Genomic DNA, 23636 nt, shown 5'->3' with positions numbered 1-23636 from the left:
CATAACTGAATTGAGACTTCCCTTACTGACAATTGTGTAATATAGGAAATTCTTTCAATTCTGAATCCAAGCACTGAATGTGATTAGAGTTTTTCCTCACTTTCCAGGAAATGAGTACGCTAAACTTCCAGTAGAAAATATTTTTGCTCAAAGTATTTTAATCCATTCAGTGTTAATTTACAGTAAACTCTCCATGAAGAGAAATAAATCCTTTCCATTCACCTATTAATTTTTAAGCCTGCATTGAATATCTGCTCTGCCTTCCCTGCTGTACAGAAAGCAATCCCACATCATTGAAATGCTCTGATTCTGAAGACGTTATATTGATTTCCTCTAATTGTGTTCACTGTTACTGTGACTTGCAGTAATTTAGTCAGCAGAATTAGTGCTGTATGCCAGCTGTGACTCAGCTAATTTTTATACCATTTCCAATAACTCCTTGCACCAGGGATTCTGCAGATGCTGGAAATCTTGAGTAGCAGACATGGGATGCTGCAGGGGCTCAACGGGTCAGGGGGCATCCGTGGAGAGGAATGCACCGTCGACATATTGGGCCGAGGAATCGATTGTTGGTTCCTCTCCATGGATGCTGCCTGACTTACTGAGTTCCTCCAGCACCTTGTGTGTTGCCTGTGTTTTCTTTGCCTTTTCTATTGAATGGAGATCCCGGATGCTTTGTTAATTGGGTTAACAACCTGCCTTGTTACATTCTTTCCCCACACTTACTAGATTATTCCACTTACTACTTTACTATCACTTATTTGCAGCCTACACAGACATTTTGCTTTATACACAAACTTTTCAATCACCTTTCATTTAAAATAAAATCATTAACATCTATCGCAAATACAGAAGACCTGACACTGAGCTTTGAAGAAGCCCAATGCACTGGATCTTCTATCCACCATTTGACTTTGCTAGCTGCCGGAGCTAATTTTAGATATAACTTGACCTTGGACACCATTAGTTAGTACATTGTGATCAGGTTAGAACAGCCTTTCTGAACCTTTTTGCCCTGAGGAAACCTTTTTTTCAGGTCTCAGGGAAACCCTGCATAAACTATGTTATACGGATATTCTCTGCCTAGTAAATTTTAAATTGTTCCTTTCAGGCCTAAGGATTTCATCGCTGTAGAGGATTTCTTACTTTTGTGGGATAACACCTTTCCTGACAGGGTGGATCACTCTGCCTGGCAACTGAGACTGTGAAACAATCTCAGGTTCTGGGGCTTCCTCCGTGGTGGTTATGGGAGTTGATTCTGAGACTGCAGGAAGTAGTTCTGACTGTGGTAGCCACTTTTCTTATTCCAGTTTGTACATCTTGATCTTGGAAAGGTGCATTCAATTCACTGGAGTATTTTCTTATTAATCCTGCTAGTGATCTAATCCCTCCTCTTGGCTTCCTCCTCCACAATATCACCTGTTTTCATTCCTCCAATGGATCAAAGTAGATCCAGCGAGAGAACAGGAGAAGAAAGGTGCCCAGAGATGTTGTAACCACTTCCTACTCCCAGAGCCAATTCCTACAACCACTATGGAGGAGGCCCCAAAAACTGAGATTGTTTTACCGTGACAAGACTCACCTGCCAAGCAGAGTGATCCTCGTTGTCAGGAAAGACATTATCTCAGAAGAGTAAGAAAGCCTCCACAGTGATTAAATCTTTAAGCCTGAATGGGTCAATTTAAAGTGTGTGTGTGTGTGTGTGTGTGTGTGTGTGTGTGTGTGTGTGTGTGTGTGTGTGTGTGTGTGTGTGTGTGTGTGTGTGTGTGTGTGTGTGTGTGTGTGTGTGTGTGTGTGTGTGTGTGTGTGTGTGTGTGTGGTCATTGTTTATTATTTACTGAGATACAGCACAGAAAGGGCCATTTCAGCCCTTCAAGCCACACCACCAAGAACCCCTGATTTAACTATTGCCTAATCATGGAGCAACTTACAATGAACAATTAACCTCCCAATTGGCACATATTATATAGTACACTATGTATACAGTTGAGATATACCCTGTAAATCCAGTTAAAATAATAGTATCTTGTGTTTCCCAAATTGCAACATTGGTTTGTGGATGTGACTAGGGTGGACCAAGAGCCTCCTGTATCCCAAAGAAATTTTACAGGGCAGCCTCCTACCCGAGCTTCAACAAGGGGTTGACCCACACCAGCCCACCCTGTGATACACTCCAATATAACTGAGGCTTGACACCGTCACTGTGTACTTGAGTCCCCACAGGTAACTCTGGATACATTTGTCAATTTCAATCGGCACCCTGGATATTATATTGTGGGTAATGTGGTTGATCTTCCAGAGGCAATGAAGCCTTTGTTACATCCTGATCTTCCCCAACCCGTCTGGGTTGTGGGCAGACCCCAGCAAAACACTTCCATGGGGACATGGTATACATAACAGGAGGAATGAAGACATTCTGACCGCATCCTCGATCACCCCTTCCAGTAGGTGGTGCTGCTGAGCGTGACGATGGCATACCCTGTTAGAAACCCCGTCCCCCTTCATTCTGCCACTACACACCTTGTTCTCTTATCGGGGACATTTTAGAACCTGTTTCCCCTTCCTCCATCGTACCTTTCTCCCTCCCTTCTCCCATTCTTGTTTCATCCCTCTGAGAAACCATGTTTCAGTGTGTGTGGGATCAAACATTTCACACACTCTTCTGCTCTCCTCAGTACTGTGTGATACCAGAGCCTTCAGCCAGTTAATACTCTGTTGTTGAGTCAAATCCCACCTGTCCAAAATGGGAACGTAAACATTTGAGAAAACCGACCATAACCTTATCACAAATGCAGTGAGGTGCTCTCCTTTTCATTGTCTTCACTTATGCAGAGCCTCCACTTTGTTACTTCGATGCATTCCTGCAGCTTTTAATAGAGCGTCCCGCTAAATCACACAGTGTTCCTTGGCCTTGTATCTGTTCCTCTGTCAGGGCTGAGTGTAACACTGAAGTTAGACACAGACGGGGTTAACTTCCGCTCCTTTGCTCCATCTAAACAGTGAATTATCTTGTTCCGCTGAGTGAGCTGGACAAGTTCTCGAGGATCGTCTCCCATCCCGCACTTTGGTATATTCATAGTTACAGCACTCAACTGAGCCATGTCAACAGGTGTTTTCACTTCTCTGTCAGGACGCTGTTTATTGATTGTAGCTCAGCATTTAACACCATCACTCCTACAGTCCTAAGTGATAAAATACAAAACCTGGTTCTCTGTGCCTCCCTCTGCAATTGGATCCTTGACTTCCTAACTGGAAGTCCACAATCTGTGAAGACTGGGATTAGTAACTCCTCCTTGCTGATGATCAACACTGGGACACCTCAGGGATGTGTGCCTTAGCACACAGCTCTACCATCTACCCATAACTGTTTGGTTAGGCATAGCACAAATACCATCTATAAATTTGCTAATGATGCAAACATTATTGGCACAATCTCATATGGAGATGAGAGGGCATACAGGAGCAAGATACACCAGGAGGACATACTGGGAGCACTGGACACAGTATATGACCCCAACAGATTCACAAATGAAGTGTTGCTTTGGAGCCCTAAATGGTGGTGAGGGAGGAGGTGTAGTGGTAGGTGGTCCATCCACCAGTAAAGGTGGGATCTCCCAGTGGCCACCCATTTCAATTCCACTTCCCATTCTCATTCAGACAGATCAAGCCATGGTCTCTTCTACTGTCACCATGAGGCCACACACACCTCCCTTTGCCGGTTTCACCCATCACCTTGTGTTTCTCTCTCCCCTCCCCCCCCACCCATTTTTAACTCTACTCCTCGACTTTTCTCCCCCAGTCCTGCTGAAGGGTCTTGGCCAGAGACAATTACTGTACTCTTTTCTATAGAAGCTACCTGGCCTGTTGAGTTCCTCCAGCATTCTCTGTGTGTTGTTCTCATTTCCTTTCTTCTGCCTCCCTCCCGTTTGGACGAGTGGAGTGACATTTCCAATTTTCCAGTCCTTCAGCACCATGTCAGAATCTAGTGATTCTTGAGAAATCATTTCTAATGTCTCCGCAATCTCTTCAGCGACCTCTTTCAGTACCCTGGGGTGTAGTCCATCTGATCCAGGTGACTTATCTACCTTCAGACATTTCATCTTCCGAAGCATCTTCTCCCTAGCAATGGCAACTACATTCACTTTTGCCCCCGATGCTCTCGAATTTCCAGCATACTGCTAGTGTCTTTCACAGTGAATACTGATACAAAATGCTTATTCAGTTCATCTACCATTTCCTAGCTCCATATTACTACCTCTCAGCATTATTTTCCAGGGTCTAATGCGTACTCTCACCTTTAATTTATTCTTTATATATCTGAAAAATCTTTTGGCATCATCTTTGATATTGTTGGCCAGATTAAATCCATCTTTCATCTTTTCCATCCTTATGGCTTTCTAAGTTGCCTTCCACTGGCTTTTAAAAGAGTCATAATCCATTATATTCCCACTAATATCTCTCTATTATATGTCCTCTCTTTTGTTTTTAATGTTGTCTTTGACTTTCTTTGTCAGCCACAGTTTCTTCATCATGCCTTTATAATACTTCTTCTCTGAGATTGTGTATCTACTGTGTGCCTTCCTAAATGTTCCCAAAACTCCAGCTGTCCTTGTTCTGCCATCAGCCCTGGTAGTGTCCGCTTCCAATCAGCTCCTCTCTCATGCCTCTATAATTCCTTTTACTCCACTGTAATACTGACAGATCTGACTTCAACTTCTCCATCACAAATTGCAGGGGAATTCTATCATTGTATGATTACTGCCTCCTAAGGGCCCCTTTCCCTTAAGCTCCCTTATCAAATCCAGTTAATTATGCAACACCCAATCTGGAATATTGTTTTCCCTACTGGGTTTAACCACGTTGCTCTCAAAAGCCACATCATATGCATCCTGTGAATTCTATCTCTTGAGATGCAGAACCAACCTGATTTTCCCAACCAATTCAATTAAATTCAAGTTTAAATGTCATTCAACGTATAAGAATACTCATGAATACAGTCAAATGAGACAGTGTTACTCCAGGGCCAAGGTGCAACACACAGCAGCAACAGTCACTCACAGCACAAAGCACACGTAGCGTGTAGAGGGTAGAACAATCCAGCCACTCTACAAAAGAGTCCAAGCTCAAGCCACCAAACGCTGCTGCAATCAGCAGACGACCACAACAGGGTGTGTCTCGTACCGAGTGTGAGATGGGGAGCAGCACCGACTCCAGCATGGACACTGCGCGACACTGCCCCCGGTGGAGCACACTGGCTCCAACACCTCTCTTCTGGTGACTGTAACAGGTGATACCATGACCTAAGGCCCAGTCTTTGCACATACAAGATAGCAACTACATTTAGCATCACAGTAGAATATCACCATGCAATGTATTTAGTACTGACTCTGAGTTCATTGCCAAGTGAACACCTGGGGGGGGGGGGTGGGGGCAACTCCAGCCTGAATGCTCCTCCACATTTCTCCCTCGGTGGGGCACCCAGGCTCCAACTCCTCTATCCTGGTGGTTGTAAACTGGTGACACCATGGCTTGAAGCTCTGGGTCCATTGAAGCCACTGAAATCTGCCATCATCCACAAACACAGCTTGTCTTCTGCTGAGCAAACACTGGGGAGTGGGGAGGGGGCAGCACCACTTCCAGCATTTCACCACAACAGCGCCCCCAGTGGAGCGCAATGGCTCCAATGCCTCTCTCCAGTCGGCTGTGAACAGGCGACATCTTGGCTTGAGGCCAAGTTCTCGCTATGACTGAGGCCACACATCCCCTCTGCCACCCGACCTTGCCCACCGTCAATAAATCCATAAATCCAACATGGCATTCCACGTTACAATGCATTTCATACTACCCCCTCTACCTACCTGCCTGTCCTTTCCATACGATGTGTATTCTTAGATATTAGATTTTAATGCTAGGAGCATTGTAAGAAAGGTGGATGAGCTTAAAGTGTGGATTGATACCTGGAATTATGATGTTGTAGCTATTAGTGAAACATGGTTGCAGGAAGGGTGTGATTGGCAACTAAATATTCCTGGATTTAGTTGCTTCAGGTGTGATAGAGTAGGAGGGGCCAGAGGAGGAGGTGTTGCATTGCTTGTCCGAGAAAATCTTATGGCAGTGCTTTGGAAGGATAGATTACAGAGCTCCTCTAGGGAGGCTATTTTGGGTGGAATTGAGGAATGGGAAAGGTGTAGTAACACTGATAGGAGTGTATTATAGGCCACCTAATGGGGAGCGTGAGTTGGAAGAGCAAATGTGTAAGGAGATAGCAGATATTTGTAGTGAACACAAGGTAGTGATTGTGGGAGATTTTAATTTTCCACACATAGATTGGGAAGCTCATTCTGTAAAAGGGCTGGATGGTTTAGAGTTTGTGAAATGTGTGCAGGATAGTTTTTTGCAACAATACATAGAAGTACCGACTAGAGATGGGGCAGTGTTGGATCTCCTGTTAGGGAATGCGATAGGTCAGCTGACAGATGTATGTGTTGGGAAGCACTTCGGGTCCAGTGATCACAATAGCATTAGCTTCAATATAATTATGGAGAAGGACAGGACTGGACCTAGAGTTGAGATTTTTGATTGGAGAAAGGCTAACTTTGAGGAGATGCGCAGGGATTTAGAGAGAGTGGATTGGGTCAAGTTTTTTTATGGGAAGTATGTAATTATGAGGGTACAGAATCATTATGTTCCTGTTCGGTTGAAAGGAAAGGTTAAAGGTTTGAAAGCGCCATGGTTTTCAAGGGATATTAGAAACTTGGTTCGATAAAAGAGGGATGTCTACAATAGATATAGGCAGCATGGAGTAAAGGAATTGCTCGAGGACTATAAAGAATGTAAAAGGAAACTTAAGAAAGAGATTAGAAAAGCTAAAAGAAGTTACGAGTTTGGTTTGGCAAATAAGGTGGAAGTAAATCCGAAAGGCTTCTACAGTTATATTAAAAGCAAGAGGATAGCGAGGGATAAAATTGGTCCCTTAGAGAATCAGGGTGGTCAGCTATGTGTGGAGCCGAGGGAGATGGGAGAGATTTTGAATGATTTCTTCTCTTCGGTATTCACTAAGGAGAAGGATATTGAATGGTGTAATGTGTGGGAAACAAGTAAGGAAGTTATGGAATCTATGACAATTAAAGAGGTGGAAGTACTGGCACTTTTAAGAAATTTAAAAGTGGATAAATCTCCGGGTCCTGACCGGATATTCCCCAGGACCTTGAGGGAAGTTTGTGTAGAGATAGCAGGAGCTCTGATGGAGATCTTTCAGATGTCATTAGAAACAGGGATTGTGCCGGAGGATTGGCGTATTGCTCATGTGGTTCCATTGTTTAAAAAGGGTTCTAGAAGTAAGCCTGGCAATTATAGACCTGTCAGTTTGACATCAGTCTTGGGTAAATTAATGGAAAGTATTCTTAGAGATAGTATTTATAATTATCTGGATAGACAGGATCTGATTAGGAGTAGCCAGCATGGATTTGTGCGTGGAAGGTCATGTTTGACAAACCTTATTGAATTTTTTGAAGTAGTTACGAGGAATGTTGATGAGGGTAAGGCAGTGGATGTAGTCTATATGGACTTCAGCAAGGCCTTTGACAAAGTTCCACATGAAAGGTTAGTTAAGAAGGTTCAGTCGTTAGGTATTAATGCTGGAGTAATAAAATGGATTCAACAGTGGCTAGATGGGAGATGCCAGAGAGTAGTGGTGGATAATTGTTTATCGGGATGGAGGCCGGTGACTAGCGGGGTGCCTCAGGGATCTGTTTTGGGCCCAATGTTGTTTGTAATATACATAAATGATCTGGATGATGGGGTGGTAAATTGGATTAGTAAGTATGCTGATGATACTAAGGTAGGAGGTGTTGTGGATAATGAGGTGGGTTTTCAAAGCTTACGGGGAGATTTATGCCGGTTAGAAGAATGGGCTGAACGTTGGCAGATGGAGTTTAATGCTGAGAAGTGTGAGGTTCTACATTTTGGCAGGAATAATCCAAATAGAACATACAGGGTAAATGGTAGGGCATTGAGGAATGCAGTGGAACAGAGAGATCTAGGAATAACAGTGCATAGTTCCCTGAAGGTGGAGTCTCATGTAGATAGGGTGGTGAAGAAGGCTTTTTGAACGCTGGCCTTTATAAATCAGAGCATTGAGTACAGAAGTTGGGATGTAATGTTAAAATTGTACAAGGCATTGGTAAGGCCAAATTTGGAATATTGTGTACAGTTCTGGTCACCGAATTATAGGAAAGATATCAATAAATTAGAGAGAGTGCAGAGACGATTTACTAGGATGTTACCTGGGTTTCAACACTTAAGTTACAGAGAAAGGTTGAACAAGTTAGGTCTCTATTCATTGGAGCGTAGAAGGTTGAGGGGGGATTTGATCGAGGTATTTAAAATGTTGAGAGGGATAGATAGAGTTGACGTGAATAGGCTGTTTCCATTGAGAGTAGGGGAGATTCAAACAAAAGGACATGATTTGAGAGTTAGGGGGCAAAAGTTTAAGGGAAACACGAGGGGGTATTTCTTTACTCAGAGAGTGATAGCTGTGTGGAATGAGCTTCCTGTAGAAGTAGTAGAGGCCAGTTCAGTTGTGTCATTTAAGGTAAAATTGGATAGGTATATGGACAGGAAAGGAGTGGAGGGTTATGGGCTGAGTGTGGGTAGGTGGGACTAGGTGAGATTACGAGTTCGGCACGGACTAGGAGGGCCGGAATGGCCTGTTTCCATGCTGTGATTGTTATATGGTTATATGGTTAACCTCTCTACTAAGATCTTCTTTCAGCTATGACTTAGTGATGCCCACAATTAACAATCTCTCACTGTGCTACAAGATCATCAACCTTACAGATCTTTATCTCCATTCAAGCAGATCACAGTGTCCAACTTTAAGGCCTTTATCCATGGGGACAAAACTGGTCCACAATAGTAATCGATGTGTGGAGCCAAAACAGCTGGGGAAGATCTTAAATAAATTCTTTGCATCTATATTTACTCAGGAGGTGGAGACAAAGTCTATAGAAGTGCAGCAAAGAGGCATCAATTTCATGCAGCCTTTACAAATTACAGAGAATGACGTGTTTGCTACCCAGAGGCAAATCGGATTGATAAATCCCCAATGTCTGACAAGGTGTTTCCTTGGCCCCTATTAGTGCAGAAATTGCTGGGGCCCTTGCAGATATATATATATATATATATATATATATATATATATATATATATATATTTTAATATTTCATTTATAATTTTCTACAAACTACAACGAAGAAAGGAAAATCAATAATATATATAGAAGGATCATTGCCATATAAACAAAAATAACAATAATACATGTCTTAACAAATGAGCAAGTCACCCATAGTAAAAAAGGGAAAAAAAAGAGAAAAAGAAAGAAAAGCACCCAATCCATCACCTATCCAAATCCAAGCCAACCATTATATGAGATCTACTTTTATTACCCAAGAACTATATATTGTAGTAAAAAAGGTGGGGGGCAGCCTGCTACCTGATCTGAAAAAAACAAAAGTAAAAAAAAAGCTGGAAATGTAGTGTCCAATTATCAAGGGAAAAAAAGAAGAAACACCTGTCAATCTAGGTGAGAGTTATGAAAATATTCGAGAAAAGATCCCCACACCCTATGGAACTTTATGTCTGAATTAGAAAGTGAATAGTGAATCTTTTCGAGATCTAAACAAGACATAATATCCCTAAGCCATTGAGCATGGGTAGGGGGAACTACATCTCTCCATTTAAGGAGTACTGCTCATCTGGCTAGAAGAGAGGCAAAAGACAATGTTCGTTGTTTAGCTGGGGTCAAGTGCTTGTCAGAGTCTCGAAGAATACCAAAAAGAGCAATCAAAGGATCAGGTTCCAAATGACAATTTAATATAGAAGATAAAGTTAAAAAAACATCTTTCCAAAATTTTTCCAGAGTAGGACAGGCCCAATACAAATTGAAAAGGGAGGCCTCACCTCTTTTGCATTTGTCACACCAGGGACTAATATCAGGATAGAACTTCGCCAGTTTGGTTTTGGAGATATGAGCCCTGTGGACAACTTTAAACTGCAGGAGACAATGACGAGCACATAAGGAGATTGAATTGACGGATTTAAGAATTGAATCCCAAACCTTGTAGGACAAAGAAAAACATAAGTCATGCTCCCAAGCAGTTTTAATTTTATCGCAAGGGGCTCATCTGAGAATCATAAATTTAACACGAATAGTAGAAATTACACCTTTGCCCAAGGGGTTCATTTGAAGAAACAAGTCTACAACATTTTTATCAGGTTGTTCAGGAAAATGTGGTATTAAAGGGCTAATAAAATGTCTAATTTGAAGGTATCTAAAAAAATGAGTATTCAGTAAATTAAACTTTATAGACAACTGTTCAAAAGAAGCAAACTGATTGTCTATAAAAAGATCTTCAAAATGTCTGATACCTCTCCTATACCAGTCTTGGAATGTGGAATCCTGCATAGACGGTTGAAATAAATGATTGTATAGAATAGGACTAGAGAGGGAACTACTATAAAGACCATGGTATTTTCTAAATTGAGCCCATATTCTCAGAGTATGCCTGATTACAGGATTAATAATAGATTTTGGCAATTGGCAAGGAAGAACAAATCCAAGTAAAGCTGGAATAGATAATTTCTTATAAGCGTTTAATTCCATTGCCACCCATGTTGGACAAACAGACTGATTATAAAAGTAGGACCAAAAGATAATATTATGAATATTGGCTGCCCAATAATATGAACAAAAATTAGGCAATGCCAAGCCACCTTCTCTTTTAGGTTTTTGGAGATGAGCTTTATTGAATCTGGGCTGTTTACCCTTCCATAGGTATGACGAGATAATAGAATCTAAAGAATCAAAAAAAAAGCAAAACACCACATCACTAAAATTCAAATGAGTAATGGGAATATTAGTGTGGACTAGTCTGAAATTAAGGATACATTCAGGAATTTTTTCTCTCAACTTTACACCTCTGAATCCTTTAATGGTAATACTACTGTTATGCAATTTTTAGATAGTTTAAATATTCCTAAACTTTCTTCCGATCTTAAACATAAATTGAATGATCCATTATCCTTAGAGGAAATATCCTCTGCAATTTCTGCTTTGCAGCCTGGTAAATCTCCTGGTCCTGATGGGTTCTCTACAGAATTTTATAAATCATTTTCCTCATTTCTCTTATCCCAACTTAGTTTAGTTTTTTCTGATTATTTTAAACAAAATAAATTGCCTGCATCATTTGATGAGGCTTGTATCATTCTTTTAGTGAAAAAAGGTAAGGATCTATTGGAATGTGCTTCATACAGGCCGATTTCTCTATTAAATATAGATGCTAAAATTTTAACTAAAGTTTTGGCCCATAGGCTGGAGACTATTTTACCCTTAATTATCTCTGAGGATCAATCTGGCTTTATTAAAAATCGCCTTCCCTTTTTCAATATTAGACATCTTTTTAATATTCTATATTCCTCTTCATCAGGGACCCCTGAATGTGTTATCTCTCTTGATGCCAAAAAGGCATTTGATTGGGTGGAGTGGCACTATTTATTTGCGGTTTTAGAAAAATTTGATTTTGGATATAATTTTATTGTGGATTAAGTTACTATATTCCCATCCAATTGCATCAGTTTTGACTAATTCCCAGCAATCTCAACCGTTTGATCTTAAACATGGCACCCAACAGGGATGCCCCTTAAGCCCTCTGTTATTTGATCTGGCTATCGAGCCATTGGCAATTGCATTTCACAGTTGTACTGAACTGAATGGGATCTGGAGGGGCCGATGATCTGTTACTTTTTATATCAAACCCGACCACCTCCTTACTTTTGTTGTTTTCACTTCTCAATAAATTTAGTCAGCTATCTGGATACAAAATTAATCTACATAAGAGTGAACTTTTTCCGATAAATAAGGAAGCACAAGAATTAGAATTTCACAATCTCCCTTTTAAAGTAGTAAACAATTGTTTTACTTATCTTGGTATTATTGTAACAAGGAACTATAATCGACTGTTCAATGAGAATTTCAATAATCTTTTAAATTTTACAAAACTGAGATTAGCACAGTGGTCACATCTGTCCATGTCTTCAATTGGGCGAATTAATGTAATTAAAATGTATATTCTCCCTAAATTTTTAAACTTATTTCAATCTTTACCTATATTTATTCCTAAAGTTTTTTTTTTGATTCTGCAGAGATATTTACAACATCCTTAGTGACAGGAGAGATAACAAAGGATTGGAGGATAGCTAATGTTGTTCCACTGTTTAAAAAAAAAGACTCTAAACATAAACCCGGAAATCATAGGCCAGTGAGTCTCACATTAGTTGTGGAAAAGTTATTGGAAGATATTCCAAGGGACTGGATAGATAGGTATTTGGATAGACATGTTTTACTTAAGGATAATCAGCTTGGCTTTGTGCTTGGTAGGTCAAGTCCAACCAATCTTATAGAGTTTTTTTGAGGAAGTTACCAGGGACGTTGATGAAGGCAAGGTAGTGGATGTTGTCTACATGGATTCCAGTAAGGCATTTGATAACGTCCCATTTGGGAGGCTGGTCAAGAAGGCTTAGTTGCTCGGCATTCAGGATGAGGTGGTAAATTGGCTTGGACATTGTCTTTGTGGGAGAAGCCAGTGAGTGGTGGTAGAGGGTGCCTGTCTGGAGACCTGTGACTGGTGGTGTGCTGCAGGGATCAGTGCTGGGTCCTTTGTTGCTTGTCATTGATATCAATGATCTGGATGATCATAGGGTTAACTGGATCAGCAAATTTGCAGAGGACTTCAAGACACCAAAGGTCCAGTGGACAGTGAGGAAGGCTTTCATGAAAAATGGCAGATAGAATTTAACACAGATAAGTATGAAGTTTTCCATCTTGGTAGGACAAATGAGGCTAGGTCCTACACAGTGAATGGTAGGGCATTGAGGAGTGTGGTAGAACAAAGGGATCTGGGAATACAGGTTCATAATTCATTGAAAGTGGTATCACAGGTAGATAGGCTCATAAAGAAAGCTTTTGGCAGATTAGTCTTCATAAATCAGTGTATTGAATACCGGAGATGGGACATTATGTTGAAATTGTGTAAGGTGTTGGTGAGAACTAATTTGGAGTATTGCTTGTTGTTTTGGTCAACTATGTTGATGATGGAATGATGTAAACAAGGCTGAATGAATATGGACTAATCTAGATGATGCTGGATCTGAGTTATAACCAAAATTGAATTGGTTAGAACAGAATTCTTTAGAACGTAGAAGATTGAGAGGAGATTTGATGGAGGTATACAGAATTATGAGGGGTATATATAGGCTAAGTGCAAGCAGGCTTCTTCCACTGAGGTTGGGTGGGACTACAACCAAAGGTCATAGGTTAAAAGTGAAAGGTGAGAAGTTTCAGGGGAACATGAGGGGAAACCTCTTCACTCAGAGGGTTGTAAGAGTGTGGACTGAGCTACCAGCACAAGTGGTGCATGCAAACCTGATTTGAAAGTTTAAGAGAGTCTGGATCAGTACAGGGATGGTAGTGGTATGGTCCAGCTGCAGGTCAATGGGAGTAGGCAGTTTAGGTAGTTACAGCATGGACTAGATGGGCTGAAGGGCCCATTTTTGTGCTGTACTCCATGTATTCCTGAGAAAAAGCTTCAAACAAGATGATTCACAAAGTGTAGGTTGGAGAACAATCTCATATTCTTTCCAGTAAAAGACAAGAGCAAAGCCCTTGGAGTTGTCCATTCCCACAGTCCTCACCCTCTTCTTATTTGAAGCAACACCTCCATTTCCTGAAGCCATTCACAGGCAATGTGCACACGATCCTGGTAAACCACTGCACCCATGGGAAGGCAGGATCTTCATCTGCAATTGAGTGGTATGGGAAACGATGACAACATCAGCTGATGAAGGAGCAAAGATGAAGCCAACGTGTTGGAAAGGGGAGGGGCTCAAAGGAACTGAGCACAATGTCCACAGACCCAAAAGGAAGGTGAAGGAATGGGAATTCACCTGGTGGTATTTAGGGTCTGGATGTCAGCTACATTCCCTGGTGGAACAACGCGACAGAATTTTCCCTGTGGAAAGTCCCGTCATGTTTCCTGTTTGTGGGTGACTGTACTCCAAACAGGAAGGGCTCTTTTTGTGAGTTAACGTTTACATCCTGGGTGGAGTCGCTGAATCCAGACGATGGCAAAGGCAGAATGAATGTAATCTCACTGTAAAATTCTTTATTGGTTCCTGTTTCACTTGATCTCTCTCCCCAAGTTCGCATATTGAGCAGCCGCAAGCCACAGTGAAAGTACAAGCAAGAAACAGACTTTGATCCCCGCGGGCTAAAGCGCAGTCAGCACACCAGCACCGATCACTGGGTTTACACAACGACAAACATGGGAAGCAGTGAGTTTATATCTTCAATCCGTTACTGAGACCATTCCACCCCTAATTCTCAAGATAAAAACAAAGAAATTAATTCTTTCAAATTGCATTTCAGAGTTTTCAAAGGACGGCTGTTTTCACTATCCAACCATGGATAAGCGGTAGGTTCCCATAATCAAGGTTTTAATTCATTAACCCGTTTTACCCAGTCAGCTGATGGTCTGTCTCCCTGGTCTTTGTCAGGAATCTGGACACTCTGAGGAACAACTTGCGTAACTACAACCCTCCTGTGTGCTGTGGAGGCTGTATAAACATCCTGCTGGTCGGCCTGGTGGGGGCTGGGAAATCATCGACCATCAACACATTCCTCTCGGCTCTGGATCCACAAGGAGTGACCATGACCTGTGTCCCGACAGGGATGGATCCCCAGTCTTTCGCACTAGAGGTACACAGACTGTCGTCATTTAAATATAAACACACAGACAGTATACGTTGCTCTATTCACTGTGAATTCACCTCCGTTTCTCTGTCTTCCTGATGTCCACATCAGACACAGTGAGAATTCACCTCAATCCAATCTGTTGGCTGGAAAGCAGTCAGGAGGTCATTTAAATCCAAGTCCCTGATATCAGTGAAAAATTTGCTGGCGTATTAAGAAGGGAAGGAGACAAAAGAAATTATAGGCCAGTGGTCAGTGGTTGGGAAAATGCTAGACTCCATTGATTAGGATAAGGTTTCGATACACTTGAAGGCACATGACAAAACAGGCCAAAGTCAGGATTTTCTGAAGGGGAAATTTTGTCTGAAAACTCTGTTGGAATTCTTTGACGAAATAACAGGCAGGAAAGACAAAGTAGAGTCAGTGGATGTTGTTTCCTTGGATTTTCAGAAGGCAAGGAGCCACACATAAAACTGCTGAACAAGTTAAGAGCCCATGGATGATGCTGGTGACAGGAGAGTTACTAGCATGGACAGAAGTTTGGCTGACTGGCAGGAGGCAAAGAGTAAAAATAGTTGGGGCTTTTCCTGGCTGTCTGCTGGTGACTAGTTGCATTACAATTGATATTGGGAATGCTTCTATTCACATTGTATGCCAAAGATTTGGAAGATGGAATTAATTGCTCTGTGGCCAGTTTTGTGGATGATACGAAGATAGGTGGAGGGGAAGGTAGTCCTGAGGAAGCAGGGATTTTGCAGAAGGACAGACGGATTGGTAGAATGATTGTGTGAAATGGCATTTGCAATTTTCCAGTCCTTCAGAACCAATCTAGAATCTAGTGCTTATTTAAAGATGACTACTGATGCCTCCACAATCTCTTCAGGAACCCCTTTCAGAACCTAGGCTGCAGTTCATCTGGTCCAGGTGACTTACCTAAATTCAAATCTTTCCACTTCCCATCACCTTCTCCTTACTAACAGCAACTACACTCATTCCTAGTCCCTGACTCTCTGTCATACTGTTGGTGTCTTCCACAGTGGAGACTGACAGACTACTTATTGAGTTCATCTGCCATTTCTGTGTTCCCCATTACTTCCTCTCCTGCATTATGTTCCAATGGGCTGATATCCACTCTTGCCTCTCTTTGACTCTATATACAGTATCTGAAAAATCTTTTGGTATAATTTTTATATTCTTGGATAGCTTATCCTCAAATTTCATATTTTTTCTGCTTCTGGATTTTTCAGATGCATTCTGCTGGTTTTTAAAATAAACCAAATACTCTAAATTCCCACTACTTTTTGCTTCATTATATCCCCTCTCTTTTGTTTTAGTGTTGTATTTTGACTTTCCTTTGACATGGTTACTTCATTACGATTCCACCCCCTTTAGAATACTTCTCCCACTATGGGATGAATCTATGCTACACCTTTTGAATTGCTCCCAAAAACTCCAGCCATTGCTGTTCTGCTGCCATTTCTGCTGGTGTCCACTTCCAATCAGCTTTGGCCAGCTCCTCTCTCATGCCTCTGTGATTCCCTTTATTTCACTGTAAATCGATACACCATTTTTTGTTTTTCCCTCCTAAGCCTAAAGGTGAATTCAATCATCTTATGAACCCTGCCTCCAAAGGGTTCCTTTACCTCAAACTCCTAAATCAAATCCAGTTTATTTCACCACACCTAATCTAGAATGACCTTTACCCTAGTGGGTTTAACCACAAATTCCTTCTCTTGAGAACATTCCCTGTTCTTTTCTCCATGGATGCTGCCTGATATGCTGTACTCTCCACATTTCTGCTCTCTCACCACAAGACTGTCCTTATTAATTTGGTTTTCTCAGTGAACTGGAATGTTGCAGTTTGAAAGGGGAATCCAGAGATTCGGGATAACATTGCTGCAGTCAGAGTGTCTCTGGGTCTGCATACCAGGGATTCACCTGCCCTCTCAGGGGAATGTAAACAGTCCCAGGGCAGCAAAGGAAGTGGAGTTTCCTTTTGTCATGAGATGTCCTGTGACTGAGAGAAGATCAGGGAGATCTCCCGCAGGTTGGAATGTCACATCACTGAGGGAAAAGCAGGGAGTTCTGCCATGTCCCTGTGAATGTTTTTAGCCATCAGTCAATGACACAAAGCAGATGTTCTGTTGATAAACATTCTAATGTTTATGGGATCTTACTGTGCAAACACTGTCTGTCCTGTGTTCTACATTATACAGAACTTCTCTTTCCATGAAAGATGTCATAGAAATTTACATCTTTCTGAAAATTTACAGCTCAGGTGCTACAGAGCAGGGTGTTTACAGTTTTGGGATTCAGCTGGATGGCATGCTCTGGCGAACACCGATCGGACAAAGAGGGTGTTACAGATGATCCTGGAAGGGAGAGTTCCCAAAGGAATGATTGTGAGTTTCCTCCATTACTTCACACTCCTGATTTCCACAAGCCAGTAAACACTGAACAACTTCAGAGAGAGAGGGAGAAATGGCTCCAATACAAGTTTCTGATGCCACAGACATGGTCAGAAGAGTGGGTCCATATTCCAATTGGGATGAAGCTACAATGTAGATTGAGAGAGGGTGGCACTCTGTAAAAGAAGTTATTCAGAAACACCAAACAAAGAGTAACACTTGAGAACACAGTGACAGATATTATTCATGGAGTAACACACAGGGCCAGAGTGACAGATATTAGTACTCGAGTAGCACAGTGGGACACAGTGACAGAGGTTGGTTGGCGAGTTCCCTATCTCTCTCCTTGGAGTCTCAGCCCCAGCAGTTCCCACCTCACCTGTCCTCTGCACGTTGCTGGGACATGTTGAGTTTTGTCCATGTGAGGGAGGACTGAACAGTGTGCTGACATCCTCCACGTGGTACAGGTCAGGAGACGGAGCAGTGATGGGGAAATGGATCAATCCCAGCAACACATGGCCCCAGCATCTGCTCCACTGCTAGTGAAGGTCACAGGGTTGCCTGCCCCTATGATGGTCAGATCCCTGCTCCAACTCACCTGGAGCAGCTCCTCCTTGTCTCCCACCAGTTGCCTTCTGCTGGCATCCATTTTCGACACCGTGTGGGGTTTGATGTTGGAATTCTGTGTGTGGCCATGAGATCATGTCTTACTTCCAAACTGATGTGAGAACAGACACTCGGGAGTCAATGGCCATGGGCCAACAGAAGAAGGCTTTGAGGTCCAGACTAGATCAGTTCTGCTTACTGAATTGGAGGAGAAGGCTGGGGTTAGTGGAAGGATGGATGGGAGGGGGTGGGCTGTGTTTGCTTTTGTAGGATTTTCTGAGTAAAACATTTGGAAGACATTTTATGTGTTTAATAAGATTTGCAGTCTTTTACTTCCATCACAGGAAAAAACAAAAGCAGTAACCTTATACTGATGTCATTATATCAGACACCATTTCTTAAAGTGAACACAACTCAATGAGGGTGTTTGTGAATCATGTAGAACAGTTTCTATGATGATTAATATGTGCCATCTGTCACCCATTACATTCCCCTACACTCTGTTCCTGTTCTTATCTCTCTTCATTCGTCAAACCTACCATCCCCGGATCAGTCTGATATTCCTGTGATGATGTGGGTTTCCTCCCCAATGATCTTGGTTTCTGGCTCCCACATCCCAGTGACGTGCAGGTCATTGGGTCAATCTGCTGCTGTCATTTCCAGTCGGTTGTCAGAATGGTGGGGACTTGATGGGGAGATGAGACAGCAGGGAGAACTGACTAAGGGCTAGCATAGACTAGACTGGCAGAATGGCTGAAGGAAAATAACATGAACAAAAGCTGCTGAAAGTATCATTTACTATCATCCAATAACCTGGATACAAAGCACACGATTGTCTCTCCCACATTACTGATGGAGACTGAACTCAGGATTAAATTTCCCATCCGTTTACACACTGACCAACCATCTGTATCATCCTGCAGTGTGAAGGACCAAACCGTTTCTGAATCATCTGCAAACTTTGTTATCATATCCTGACATTTAGGTAAAAATGTTGAGACATTTAACAGAGCAAGGGACTGAGTACTGAAGAGCTGAGAGCAAATTCTGAAACTGCACGTGCAGACAGAGGGGACCCACAATGAAATCAGCTGAAAAGTAGCAGTGAACTGGGGAGGCAACATTCTCAGATGGAGGTTCACAGGGTCAGAGAGATCCCATCGATCCCTGAAGCAAGAGTGAGGTCAGAGCCCATCCGGATCTCAGTAGATCAGTGACCGTGACCACTGGACTTTGTATGATGGGACTGGTCCCTCCAGTCAGTGCTGAGTGATTGTGATCGTCGGTGTTCTTGCTGCTTCCTCTGTAACCAGTTCTTCATTGTCTCACTTAGTTACACAGTTTCAATCCTGACTCGGATGTTGCCAACTATCCTGTTATTCTGGAAAATGTAATTCATGGAGTCGCATTCATATGTGACATCAACACCACAGACGTGATCAGTGACGATAAAATGAAAGTGTTTCAGGAGTTACAGATGATTGTGGCACAGAAATGTAAGTGCTTTCTTTTGGTCTGTGTAACTGTTGTCACCACATCATTGCAGCTTCATATTGATATCTGGATCATCTCTCTTTTCCAGATATTCACAGGGTTATGATTGGGACCAAGTTTGAATTATTAGGGATACCAGAGAAATACAATGCATGGATTTATGAATACAAGCCACTGCAGAGGAAGGTAATAATCTGTAGAATCTGAGAAATGATATCAATGTGGTATTTTTACAGTGTAACTTTGTGAGTGTGCAGACACATGTACCATTTATTGTCCATCCTTGATCAGACTCGGATGGGTAACAGTGAACCATCATTTCCATGCCATTGTATTGACTAGACTGAACTACGTAATAAAAAAAAACAACACAGAGAAAGCTACACTAGACTACAGACCTACACTGGACAGCATAAAGTGTATTTTTTTAACTCTAAAATTATACAAAACAAAAATAATACACTAATCTTGCCTAACATCTTGAAAAGAATGTTTCATCTTTAACTTTATGACTTTAGGAGATCAGTTTATCTTCTACTCACTGAACTATTCACAGTAACAGAAATTTGACCAGGGAAGTTCAAACTTTTGCATGCCACTGTAGGTGTGGGAAACTTAGCACCCATCTGTGCATTGGATAATCCCATGGACAGCAGAGAGGTAAACACAGAAGGTAAACATGGGAGGTAGCAGGAGGGAACTGGGTCTCTCTATCTTGTCCCAGTCACTAGAATTCAGTTGATGTGTTTCAGACCTCATCTCCTTCTGTCCCAGATCCCTGCACTCTTGAACCCCAACCTTCCAAACACTTATCCAGTGGGTAGGTGACCAAAACTGCAGACAATACTCCAAATTAGGCTTAGACTCAAAGAGTCATAGAAAAATACAGCACAGAAACAGACCCTTCAGCCCATCTAATCAGCAGCAAAACATTTAAAATGCCTACTCCCATCGACCTGCAACTGAACGATAGCCCTCCAAACCCTGACCACCCATGTACCAATCCAAACTTAGACCATAAGACATAGGAACAGAATTAGGCCATTTGGCCCATCGAGTCTGTTCAATCATGACACAAAAGTTGGAGGTGTTGTGGATAGTGTGGAGGGCTGTCGGAGGTTACAGTGGGACATTGATAGGATGCAAAACTGGGCAGAGAAGTGGCAGATGGAATTCAATCCTGATAAATGTGAAGTGGTTCATTTTGGTAGGTCAAATATGATGGCAGAATATAGTATTAATGGTAAGACTCTTGGCAGTATGGAGGATCGGAGGAATCTTGGGGTCCAAGACCATAGGACACTCAAAGCAGCTGCGGGAGGTTGACTCTGTGCTTAAGAAGGTGAATGGTGTATTGGCCTCCATCAATCGTGGAATTGAATTTAGGAGCTGACAGGTAATGTTGCAGCTATATAGGACCCTGGTCAGACCCCACTTGGAGTACTGTGCTCAGTTCTGGTCGCCTCACTACTGGAAGGATGTGGAAGCCATAGGAAGGGTGCAGAGGAGATTTATAAGGATGTTGCCTGGATTGGAGAGCATGCCTTATGAGAACAGGTTGAGTGAACTCGGCCCTTTCTCCTTGGAGCGAAGGAGGATCAGAGGTGACCTGATAGAGGTGTATAAGATAATGAGAGGCATTGGTCGTGTGGATAGTCAGATGCTTTTGCCCAGGGCTGAAATGGTTGCCACAAGAGGACACAGATTTAAAGTGCTGGGGAGTAGTTACCGAGGAGATGTCAGGGGTAAGTTCTTTACTCAGAGAGTGGTGAGTGCGTGGAATAGGCTGCCGACAATGGTGGTGGATGTGGATATGATAGGGGCTTTTAAGAGGCTTTTAAATAGGTACATGGAGCTTAGAAAAATAGAGGGCTATAGGTAAGCCTAGTAATTTCTAAGGTAGGGACATGTTCAGAACATCTTTGTGGGCTAATGGGACTGTATTGTGCTGTAGATTTTCTGTGTTTGTATGTTTTTCTATGATCTTTTTTTTTCTATCTCCTCCTCAAGCCCAGTGTCCGGCCTTCTCCCCGTAACCTTGATGCCATGTCCAATCATGAACCTATCAATCTCTGCCTTAAATACACCCAACGACCTGACCTCCACAGCTGCATGTGGCAACAAATTCACCACCCTTTGGCTAAAGAAATTCCTCTGCATCTGTTTTCAACTTCTCTTAAATGTTGAAATCGAGCTTGCATGCAGCACTTGTGCTGACAGCTCGTCACACATTCTCACGATCCTCTGAGTGAAGATGTTTCCTCTCATGTTTCCCTTAAACTTTTCACATCTCACCCTGAACCTGTGAGACTGCTCCGGCTGCTTCGCGTTTCGTGTGTGCGAGCTTCACGGTGATTTGTCCTACTGTCTGACAAACTGAGACCGAGGCTGTGGGCCTACTCCAGGTGCTCAGGGTTGTATAATTTATGCATACTTTGATAATAAATGTACTTTGAATGTGCCCTAAGCTCATCTGCCTTTCCTACAATACTCCCTGCATTGAAATATACAAAACTCAGAACATTAGTCCCACCATGGTCAAACTTTTGATTCCTGACCTTGTGTGTAGGCTCAGCAACATCTTTCCCCACAACCACTCCACTATCTGTTCAGGTGCTCTGGTTCCCATCCTGTGTGGTTCTAGTTTAAGCACCACCCCCACCCCCCTCGCAGCACTAGCAAACCTTCCTGCTGGGATATTCGTTCCCCTAGTTCAGGTGCAAACCATCCCATCTGTACAGGTCCCACCTTCCCTGGAAGAGAGCCCAATGATCCAATAATCTGAAGCCCTCCTCCTCCTGCACCATCTCCTTAGCCACGTGTTAAACTCTATTACTCGGGCTTTACTTTGTGCAGCCTCGTTTTACTGACATTTTCTGCCCCCTCCTGCCACACTTTGTTTGTCAAATCCCCCCTCACTCCTCTGTGCCACCGCTCTCTCACTTCCTCTTCAGTTATTAATCATTCTGCCTTTGGAACCCTCACCTTTCCATCCAGTCTGAAGCCTGGTCTACACAGTATCCACGTCATTCCCCAGGATACTGGCCACAACACAGTTCAGCTGAAGCCCATCCCAATCGAACAGCTCTCTCCGTCTCTGTTACTGCTACCATTGCCCATGAATCTGAAGCTTGTGGAGTTTATAATTCCATTAATACCCTCTCTCTCCTTCCTTTCCCTCAGTTTGAGAAGTTGGCGGAAAGTACTGGGATGGACAGGCCTTCCATGTTTGTGGTTTCGAATCAGTGGAAAGGTGATCAGATCGAGATGATAAGATGCATCCTGGCCCTGTATGTTCTGGATAATATGGTCAGAAACATTGACCGATTTCTCAAAACAGTGCAATGATCACAGATGACCTTGTCCAGTGCTGTGAATCCAATCCAATTTCAGGAGCATGGACACTGTTGTGGGATTGATGTTTTTATTGTTTTCCCTGTAGTTTTAGCATTCTTTATGCTTGTTTATATATATTTGTACAATCACCTGTTTGTCTGTAGACTTTTAGTAACTTGTATAATTGTTTCATTCTTCTGTAGTTTCTTTCCCTGTAAAGCTGAAAGGTGGATAGCTGGCCCAGAGCACTTGGCAGAATAAAAGCAAACCATGTCCTTAGTTACTATCAGTCACTGTTAGAGTTAGTCAGAGTTACAGACAGTCATAGTTACAGCCGGTTACTGCTACAGGCAGTCACAGTTACAGCCCATGACAGTTACAACTGGTTACTGTTATGGATGGTCACAGTTACAGCAGTCACAATTACAGCCAGTCACTGTTGCAATCAATCACAGTTACAGCATTCACAGTAACAACTGGTCACAGTTACAGACAGTCACAGTTATAGTGGTCAGAGTTACAGCCATTCATTGTTAAAGCTTGTCACATTTACAGTCAGTCACAGTTACAGATGGTCACTGTTACAGTCGGTCACTGGTACAGCCAATTACTGTGACAGGCGGTCATAATTACTGCTCCTCAGTTACAGCCTGTCACTTGTACTGCTGGTCACTTCTCAACCAATCACAGTTACTGTCAATCACAGTTACAGTCAATCACAGATACAGTGGTCACAGTTACAGTCAGTCACTGCTAAAGCAGGTCACCGTTATAGCAGTCACAGTTAAAACCAGTAACTTTTACAGCTGGTCACAGTTAGAGTGGTCACAGTTAGAGCCTGACACAGTTAAAGCCAGTCACCATTAGAGCCTGTGGTAACTTTTACTTTAAAAAAGGACCACTCCACAATTTCATTGTCAAAAGAACGTCTTTATCTTGGATGACAAATGATATTTGCTATACAGAGGCTTTCAGGAACCTCACCC

General features: G+C 42.4%; 2 protein-coding genes across 2 annotated transcripts in view; one reads left to right on the top strand and one right to left on the bottom strand.

Annotated features, from left to right (window-relative positions):
* LOC140732106 (uncharacterized) overlaps positions 1-23636 on the bottom strand; it is an 843203-nt gene that overhangs the window by 708787 nt on the left and 110780 nt on the right. The window lies entirely within an intron of this gene.
* On the top strand, positions 14181-23468 carry LOC140735686 (interferon-induced protein 44-like). Its single transcript, XM_073061085.1, has 7 exons — positions 14181-14388; positions 14483-14528; positions 14611-14812; positions 17080-17208; positions 19154-19316; positions 19403-19500; positions 22498-23468. Exons 1-7 carry the CDS (start codon positions 14379-14381, stop codon positions 22660-22662), a joined length of 813 nt encoding a protein of 270 aa, XP_072917186.1. The 5' UTR covers positions 14181-14378; the 3' UTR covers positions 22663-23468.

This window comes from Hemitrygon akajei, chromosome 1, assembly GCF_048418815.1.
Source record: "Hemitrygon akajei chromosome 1, sHemAka1.3, whole genome shotgun sequence".
Classification (NCBI taxonomy): Eukaryota; Metazoa; Chordata; class Chondrichthyes; order Myliobatiformes; family Dasyatidae; genus Hemitrygon; species Hemitrygon akajei.
The sequence above is the reverse complement of the archived record's forward strand: the minus strand, read 5'-3'. Positions and strand labels throughout refer to the sequence as shown.